Source organism: Diaphorina citri, unplaced genomic scaffold, assembly GCF_000475195.1.
Source record: "Diaphorina citri unplaced genomic scaffold, Diaci psyllid genome assembly version 1.1 scaffold505, whole genome shotgun sequence".
Classification (NCBI taxonomy): domain Eukaryota; kingdom Metazoa; phylum Arthropoda; class Insecta; order Hemiptera; family Psyllidae; genus Diaphorina; species Diaphorina citri.
In genome coordinates, this window is record NW_007377940.1 from 35,843 (window position 1) to 45,838 (window position 9,996).

Genomic DNA, 9,996 nt, shown 5'->3' on the forward strand with positions numbered 1-9,996 from the left:
TTGTTGGTATAAATTCATTTTGTCTGATCTAAATAGTGACAGAATCAGCAGTAGGTATACACTCAAGAAATAAAAAAAACCATGAATACAAGAAATGACTCCCTCACATCAATCTAAACTGCACTTTATTCTGTATCAAAAATAGAATGCACTTCTAAAGTGAAACCTGCAAGGTAGGTACCTACACAAAGGTTTTGATCTTACCAAGTTTTCAATGTAACTGGATTCCATCTTTCTATTTTCCGAAAACAAGAATCTTCCTCACAATAATCCACAAAATACAGCAAGCATATTAACACAAATTACATTCAATAAGTCTAAAAATATTCCATTTTCCTTCAAAGAAAATGGAAAAAGTGGAAAAACAAAAACTTGAAAAGGAAAATACCTATTTAGTATTTATTTTTGTTTGTGACGCAGTGTTGCCATGTTGCTCACTCATTGGTAGGAAAACCGTACAGCATCGAGGAATTACCGTACAACAGTAGTACAATCAAAAACGTCATTTCTCACTCATTGAGTTTATTGGTTGAAGAGCTTCAATATTAATTTCCATGGTTTAGATTAGCCCAGTAGGTACAGCTAACAGCTAATGGACATCTCTGAAAACACTGAATTCTCCTATCCTGAGCAAAACAAGTAACAATGACCATAAAAGGAGTAGGTAAGTTCCTACTCAGTAGAGAGTTTTAGCGAGAATAACCAGCCCCTAATATTGTTAGGTAGGTAGGTAGGTACCCATGAAATAACGGTAGGTAGGTATGTATATGTACCTACTTTTCACAGACCATTTTCTGTGGAGAGTGGCCAATTAATCACATGAAAGAAAATAATGTACCCTAACAAAAAATAATGAAGTCCTCCGAAAAGTAGGTATCTTTTGGAACTTTTGTCGTTAGACATCATTGACTGAGCTCTCTATCTAAACTATTCAAAAAGAGAAAAAGACCCTTGACAATAATATTTTTAAGTCCCTCTGAGAGTACCAATAATTTTCGGTAGTAAACCAGTCAAAAACACACGATAGTTATCTTCTTACCTGACTTCTCAAAGAGAATAAAATCCCATGTCCTGGCCGGGGATCGACCCTAAGACACCAAGGTATTGACAAGTCCACTCGAGCACTGTTTCCAATGCAGGGGTCAAGTGTGAAATGAAAATTTGAGCGACACACAAACCAATAGGCCTATATTTCCTGGGTAGGTACTCCCACGCAAATCGCTACAGTGTGCGATAATATGAAATCGCAATCAGTTATCCGTGCGATACCCGAGAAGCGATATTTCCGATATCGCACAGGTGTTCGATAAATACTTATCTAATCGGATTACAAATTATTTTCCGTATCCAGAAGGTATAATAATAAAAAAATAGACTCTTGAGTGGAAGGTAACCTTTAGGCGAGGTTAACGCCAGAGGGGTTCTCTACCACCCAACCATTAAAGCTCCATTTTCATGTGGTCAAATTCTAAAATCGAACCCCCGCCCTAATGTGTACCAGACGAGCGTTTTGACCACTATGCGACCAAGGCAGGTAAGCAGGTATCTACATACATCTCAGCACAGCCGGGCCCAATAAGAGACCCCTCGAAATGATACCAATTTGGATGGCAGTCAAATTAACAGTAAAAGGCAAATCTTCGTTCCAGCTCGGACTATTTCCAGAACCACCTTATTCATATTTATCGCTGTCGGCCTCCATTTTTACTTTTCTGTGCTGTAACCTAGGAAGTTAGGAAGGAAAGCAATGTAATTCTGACACGTGCATGTTTAATTACTTTGTCTCTCTTCTTAAAGACGACCGGACATCGACCTGGCCGGGTCGTCGGCTATGTGTGGACACACCTTAACGCGCACATCAAATGGGGACATCCCGTTGTACGAGTACATTTCAAAAGTACCTAAAAACGGCTACTTTCTCTGTGGAGTATAATATCTCTAGTAGCGCGGTCAAACATGACTTCGTGGGGCGGAGCGCTACCGAGCTCCTTAATTTGTTTTCGGGATTGAATCTCTCCACAGAGGATGATACGACTTGAGCCGCTGTCGCAGTCCGGATATTTCAGCATGAATGGCAGGTGGCAGGTCAGAGCCGACTTGATCATTGAAGTACTTCTCAATAGCATTTAGCTCCTGTTCCCAGAAGTCCTTGTCGATGTAGAAGAGTTCTTTCAGATTGACGTTGAGGTTCGGTTTGTCGTCTTCGTAGAGATCGGTGAGATTGATAACGTTATGGTGGTAATCGGGAATGTAACCGATGGGGGAGAAGCGACGAACGGTTTTGTTCCCGTTGACACGTTGGAAAATCCAGTCGAGAACGCGAATGTTGTCTCCAAACCCGGGCCACATGAATTTCCCCTGGGAACACGAGGAAAGAGGAAATGCTTACTATAGTTAGTATGCAATCATCTCTCCTGACATGAAAGACTGATATTAACTCTTGGATTTTTTTTCACCAAACAAATAGCAAAATTTCACTCAGAGGCCTTCTTTCAGGTAACCATTGAAAACATATAAGTGGCCCATGGTAGAAAGTATGGTCGCGGTATTACGTCCAAAAAGGAATCTCCTTGGTGGAATAATAAAAAAAAGTACGACAGTAAAAGACGGCTTTACTTACATCTTTGTCCTTTCTAAACCAATTGACGTGGAAAATTTTGGGCAGCTTAACATTGGGTCTTTTCTGGAGATCCAACCAGTGTTGTAGGTATTGGCCAAAGTTGTAGCCGAAGAATGGTCTCATTGCAAACGGGTCGTTTAGGATGGCTTTCCCCTGGAATCAAATCAAAAGAGTTAATATGAAATTGTCGTTCTAATGAAAGAGTTCCAAGAGTTGTGACGTCAAAGTTTACAAAACACTCAAACGAAGCGGGAGGAGTCATGTACTATGACGTCATCGCGTACAGGAGCGTATGTCGTGACGTCAAAGTTCAAGATTCACCGGTATTTTTTAAATCAATTTATCTCCGGACCTAGAAGTCGTAGAAGAAAAAAGAAAAATTCCCTAGTTCCTCATTTTTTCTGCTCTTTAACTTAGAAACCTCACCCGAGTAAGAGCAACTGCTCTATTACTATGAAGCCAAGACTCGAACTCACCTTATGTTCAGCCGCTGCTGTCGCCTCACTCCTCATGGAAGCTCCCACGAATACGCCATGTTGCCAGTCGAAAGCTTCGTACACTAGGGGGACCCCTTCTGGTCTTCTCCCTCCGAATATGATGGCACTAATGGGCACCCCCTGGGGGGATTGCCAGTCGGGATCCATGGCAGGACATTCCGCGGCGGGGACACAGAATCTGGAAGACAGTGGAAAAAATTTCACCCGGTTATGTACATTACTTTCCTTCTTATAAGATGGAGTAAAATGTGTTGTTTAAATACCTAATTTGGGTGATGAATACCATGGCTAATTAGCTAACTCAAGGGCGCTTACGTTCCGAAAGGCTATACGAGTAAGTATAAACAGGGTGTATCCTATACAGGACCGTATTAAGGGGGCCCCCCTCGAGCTTCATTTTACCCATTACTATAGGGCAGACTCCGAAAATTTGGAGCATCCATCCCCCGTACATCAATGTTTGGACTCTCGCTCCTCCCCGTGACAAAATCCTGCATACGGCCCTGATTCTATACTTTCCATTACTTTAACATACACGAAACACGACCGGCGATTTTGTAGCTTATTTCCTTTTCTGAAGAGGATTAATGAAACCGAATTCTTCCCTCCTGCGATTGTTATACCACCGATGGCCCAGCGGGTGCAATGTGTACAGACACGAAGACACGTGGTCACGTTTTTGCCAGCGGTGGCTCAACCGGATTGTATGTTTATTTATTTATGTATGTGTTAAGGTAACACTAGGTTTGTTTTCGTGTTTCTAAAAATGAACGGGAAGTAACCAGACCAGATCTGCTACTTTCAGTTTCAACGGGTTTGAAATTTTTAATCAACATCTTTGTTTACTCTGATTTAAAAATTAGACAACTGATGCATGCAGTCAATCCCTAGATACACACTGAGAAAAACATTAATGATAGGGTGCCACACGTTAAGGTGGAAGAACTCTATTATTGGGTTCCTTCACTTGATTGAAGTTGTTGGAATGCTATATTATAATGTCAAGCTTCCTGATATAGATTTCAATACATATACGTACTTATTAGAGTTCTGGAAATCGGAACAAAATGCATCGGCCTCGGGTATTCACCCCATATGGGTTATCTTGGCATAATGGCTTATCTTGGCATAATGGGATATCTTGGCATAATGAGTTTCTGATTTATTATGATACACACGTCCGTCAGATCAGGCATTACTGCAATCGTTCCACACGTAGTACAGTTTTTGCAACACTTTCATAATGAGCAAAATATCTTGCGAGACTCAGAGTGAAGGTAAAATGTATTGTGCTCAATTGTCAATCACTACAAAAATTCTTAATTTTGTAGTGATTGACACAAGAGGTAATATGCTTCGACAAATCCCATAACTACCTAGTCTATCTATCTATCTATCTATCATTCTATCTTATATTATATTTAGGTGGTGCTCGTCAACATCTTGGTTATAAGCACCACAACAACCTAATCTACCAAGGTATACCTGTCTATTTGTCTATCCATAACATGCACAAGTTAACAAAGAAATGCATGTTGCATAAATTGAATAATATACCTGCCTACGAGACGGTATTCTTGTATCCTGAATGTACCTATGATAACATTAACAACATTGTTATTGATTAGGTTACGAGAGGGCAGATCAGCAAACTTTGAACCAGCCTAAAGCTAGCTGCCAGTAGAAAAGAGAAAAGGTCTAAATGGATTTAAAAGAACAAGTCCAAGTTCTGACGATGCAATGGTTGATCGTACATCTAGGTATGTATGTAGTTCAGGACAAGCCAGGCAAAACATTTTGCTCCAGCAGAAATTCTGATTCCTATTTGGTCCTCTCTTGCTGCCCGTATTAGAAGTCATTGACACCCTTAGTCTAACATCCGATTGATCAGATTTTGCCTGTCGCCACAACAACAACCCGTATGACCTATACTTTTACCTACCGTGAGTTGGGATGGGCTGCGGGTGTCGAGCAATTCTTATTCCATGGTCTGCCCAGCCAATCTTTGATGGTAGCTTCAGGGTTAGTTTCCTCTTCCAGACCTTCCCAGTAGACGCCATCATCACTCGTAGTGCCCACGTTTGTGAACATAGTATTGTGGAAGATGGTCTGCATCGCTTGAGGATTCGTATTACAACTCGTTCCTGAAATGAAGATTTTGGAAAAATGCCATAACGACATTTGTATGACCTTAATTTTCCTCCTCATTTCTCTCTTGTTTTAGGAGGAGGAGGAGGAGGAGGAGGAGGAGGCAAGAAATACACACATCCATTCATGCTCGGAAACGTTAATTAGCCCTTGATAAGAAAGGCTAGATACCTTCATCACTATAGATAATGTGAATTTCTAAAATCGCCTTTTCCCGTGTACAGACGGGGTCGGCGTTTTTCATCAGGCTCTGGTGTTTTTAAGAATATTACGGTAAAGAGGCTAATGGAGAGAAGAAGACTTTAATATTTTCAGTAGTGGATGTGGCTAAGGAACCGTTTTTCCCCCCTCAATACACGCGTATAATCCGGATTTGTGATAAAGATGACTCTTTCTTACCAGGAGCGACTCCAAAGAATCCACTTTCCGGATTGATGGCTCTCAGATTTCCTTCCTCGTCAAACTTCATCCACGCAATGTCGTCCCCAACACATTCCACTTTCCAATCGTACAGAGTTGGCATCAGCATAGCCAGATTGGTTTTACCACAAGCACTGGGGAAGGCAGCGGCCACGAACATTTTCTTGCCTTCCGGATTGGTAACGCCAAGAATCTGGAGAGAAGGGAGCCGAGGGTGGAATTTATTGACGGAACGAAGAGAGGTTTAATTTTTTACATGAAGATTTTACATTAGGTATTTAGTTCATTACGCACCCAAAATCTCTCGCACAGTACGTAACAGCTCTTGGACGATTTTCGCAAATTTTGGTGAAAACACGTCATAAAGGCAAATTTCTGATTCTGATTATAAGTTAATTAGTTTTTAGGTTCGCATCATTGGGCCATCAAGACAAGGTCCAAAGGATTTTTTTTTTGTATATAGGTATATTTTTTAATCAAAAGTCTTGTGCTGTTGCGGTATCCTCATCATTTAAACCATTTCTTCGTTATGCTATTGTATTGATGTTTTGCTTAAAATATGAATAACATACAGTTCATAACTTGAATACTTACTTGAATATAAAAAAATCTGAAAGTTTGAAATTCTCGTTTTGTTATTCCATAAAACCCATAGGTAAAAATAATATACCGAGGGGTTGGGTAAGGTAGGGGGGCCGTGAAAAACTGAGAATATGCCCAAAGGGGGCGCCATGCAAAAAGTTTGAGAACCACTGTGTTAAGGTAACACTGTACCTAGACTTTATTTTCGTGTTTCTAAAAATGAACGGGAAGTAACCAGACCAGATCTGCTACTTTCAGTTTCAACGGGTTTGAAATTTTTAATCAACATCTTTGTTCACTCTGATTTAAAAATATTAGACAACTGATGCATGCAGTCAACCCCTAGATACACACTGAGAAAAACATTAATGATAGGGTGCCACACGTTAAGGTGGAAGAACTCTATTATTGGGTTCCTTCACTTGATTAATACGAAGAGCAAAACATTTCTTACCCAGTAATGAATTGCCACCGTAGCCACTTCCATAACTGGCAATCTCCATGGTATCAGGTCTGAAACAGTTTCACAGCTTATTACCTTCTATTATGATCCTAGTTCAAATCTTCAAATACCTACTTTATTTTAACTGTCCGCATCAAACTTTTAGCCAACAGTTCCAGAAGTCTCGTTTATTGGTTATATTTGCCAGGATATAAATAGGTATTATTTTGCGCTTTTGCCAGGCGAGAGATTGACCACTACAACACCGAAGTAGGTTGAATTCGAAGTGCAAAGTTGCGTTCTCTTTGCGGCGTTACCATCGCGATAGTTATCGTAAGCGTCGAGTCGCGTTGCACATAGTTTCTGATTAACATACATCTTGATCTTACTTGTGCAAAATGATAGTCCTCTGCGGATCACACGGCCAGTGAGGGTACTCATGAACCCCCGAGCTTGGCGTTCCCACAGAATGTAGAGCTCTAACAAACTCGTCATTCTTGGCAATCTCGTCCAGGACTGCCTTTCCCATTCGAGTCATGATTCTCATCGATGCAACAACGTAGGGAGAATCGGTGATTTCGACACCGACTTTGGACAATGGAGATCCCACAGGACCCATACTGAATGGGATCACGTACATGGTGCGGTCTGGAAATGGAAATGTGGGTTAGTAAGTTCTCTTTCCGCTGGCGCTGGGTCTAAAGGTGAGCCAATCAGATCGAAGATCGTGAGCCAATCAGATCGAAGATCGAAGACGGAAAAATCAGAAGGTCCGTCTTTTTATCTGTGTACTTTAGTGTCTCCCGCGGCTAGTCTACTACTGGGCTTTCAACATAGCAACAAGTAGTGTCCATGAGAAAGTAAGTCGAAGATAGATCGCGCTGGCTCGAATATATTCTTTTACAGTAAGGGTTGATTGGTAGAGATGTTTTCGCCCTCTATTGTTCTATTGCTTAAACCTATTTATATTTGTATTTACCCCAATAAAGAGTGATATTCATTATTATTATGACCTCATTTGTAAAATTACCTTTCATACAACCAGGAAATCTTGTCTTAATAGCCTCATCATAATCAGCAGGCGAGATCCAATTCCCCAGCTGACTTTTCACACCTGGTTTATGGTCTGGTACCACGTCAGATCGGTTGACGGTACAGATGAACGTTTTGTCCTCCACTCGGGCCACATCGGCAGGATTCGTTGAAGCCAACCAACTGAAAAAAAGGCATTTAATGGCCAAGATCACAATGGTGTTGTTGTTGTTATAGTGGCTTTAGGTTTCGCCGAATGATGGTGATATAGTAAAAAAAAGAAAAGATTTTTTTTTATCTGCCATACTGCCATACACCACGCCAGGATTACAATCGGAGTTTAAAGTGTAACTCTTGGATGAAGCGATCTGATTGGTCGATTTCAAACATTTTAGATTGCTTAATTCAAGAGTGCGGGGATAAAGGGACTTTTCAGTTTCATTCTAGCTGTAAAAGTGAGGTTTTTCTATTCTTTTAGACTTAGACTTGAACCACCAACCTCCAGATTGGAAGTCCACCGAGCTTATTATTTATTTATAGAAATATTTGATAGCAGTAAACACTCTACTGGGGAATTATTACCAGTTCACATGCTTCCGGACTCTTTTGACTGTGTTCGTGTCGACCATTTTCTTCAGAATGGCTTTATTTTCTTCCTCCGTACCATCACAAATGTGAATGTCCTTGGGTTTGCACAAATTTGCACTCTCCGTGATGAATTTTAATAACTGAAGAAAAAAGAAAATGAAAAGCATTGACGAAATTTTGCACCCGTATTTCTTTTTTTTTCTATTGAGCGCTTTAACACACTTGTGGCGGCAAATTCGCGCCGAAGCCTACGAGTATTTATCTAGATCCTTGCAAGAGCACTGGTATTTCGATTACCAACACTTTTTATTTCTGGTGTTCTCGTGTTGACCCAGCATCTAAATGAGAAGTATTGTGTCTCTTCTCGTCCATCGGACGAGGAACTTACTACGGAATGGACATGCTATGACACAGAACACACGCTTCTAGAGTAGTAGGAACAGAGCGAACAAAAAAACAGGGGGAAAATGGTTAGTCACAGATCTTACCTTTGGAGAGACAGATGATAGGTCTCCATGGACTAGATCGAATTCGCCGATTTTATTTGACTGACTTGTGTGAATTACAGCTGTGGCTACCAGTCTGAAATTGGAGGGTTGAGAAGTTAGCTGAAGAAATGCCCAAAATCTTATCTACATACAAAACCAGCAAATCCTGACTGATTTTTCGATTTATGTCCCCAGGATGTGTTAGATAAGTGGTATTTTCCTCGCTCCTAGCTATCTAATTTACTATTCTCATCATCAATCAGTCAACTAGGTCCTGGATTCAAACGTCACTTAATGAGAAAATAAACAATACCTATTTATAAAGAAAACCTTCGTTTCCGCTGATTATTTTCCCCCCATCTAGAAATCCTCTGGTTACTTGACCCTCTGCTAAACCAAAGTAGGTACCTATTAATCGGTGCGGCTCGCAAGACAATCTTGTGTGACCCTCAAATTATGGTTCACACTTGTTGAAAAATTTCCCGTCCTGAGCTGGAAATTAGAATTTCCATTCTGAAGTTTGTAGACCAAATTTTCAAAAATTTCGCCTGCGGCATGGCTCGCCCCGAACCGGCTTTAAAGGATTTCGGCTCCCGAAGGTAAGGTTAGTGGCCACCCCTGTTGCCTGTTATATGGTATTAAATTTACTTACAGGCCATAGATATAGCTGTGAAACATTTTGTGATTGGGACAAGTTGATTCGATTTGTCCTAATGACTCCAATGATGATGATGATGATGCGTACAGGTAGCCATGTTATCACCCCACTGTCAGGTCTCCTGATGGGTCTACTCGGACATTATTAAAATTCGTGGGTGAGTTGTGTGTCTATGTATTATTAGCTATTAATTGCTGAATTTCTACACATTGATAACACCAGTGTCGACGAGGGGAATTACTGTGAGAGATTTTATCGCGGTGTTCTAGTCGCGGTAGGTCGCTTAAAAGATGGGCCCATGCCATGAATGATGGGAAAGATGAGCCAAAAGCAATGTTTAGAGTGGATTTCACCAATATTTTTGAGTCTTTGGAAGGCCTGTTAGGCCCTTCGCACTTTGGAAGCGTAGTCGCGCGACTTTTAGTAGCGCTTAGTCGCCTGAAAATCCAAACCTATGAAAATGACAGGGACTCTATCATTTTCTGAGGTCTGGTTTTTCAATAGCGCGTAACGCCCATCAT

The 9,996-nt window shown here is 40.9% G+C and overlaps 1 protein-coding gene across 1 annotated transcript; it reads right to left on the minus strand.

The window, feature by feature from the left end:
* Positions 1 to 1,750: 1,750 nt before the first annotated feature.
* Positions 1,751 to 9,629, minus strand: LOC103509504 (phosphoenolpyruvate carboxykinase, cytosolic [GTP]-like). The gene is given in 11 exon segments (XM_008474127.3): positions 1,751 to 2,358; positions 2,621 to 2,773; positions 3,097 to 3,295; positions 5,060 to 5,261; positions 5,665 to 5,878; positions 6,651 to 6,780; positions 7,099 to 7,357; positions 7,740 to 7,924; positions 8,324 to 8,469; positions 8,818 to 8,911; positions 9,470 to 9,629. Coding segments are annotated over 11 exon segments (1,977 nt in total). The 5' UTR covers positions 9,496 to 9,629; the 3' UTR covers positions 1,751 to 1,989.
* Between the last annotated feature and the right edge of the window lie 367 nt (positions 9,630 to 9,996).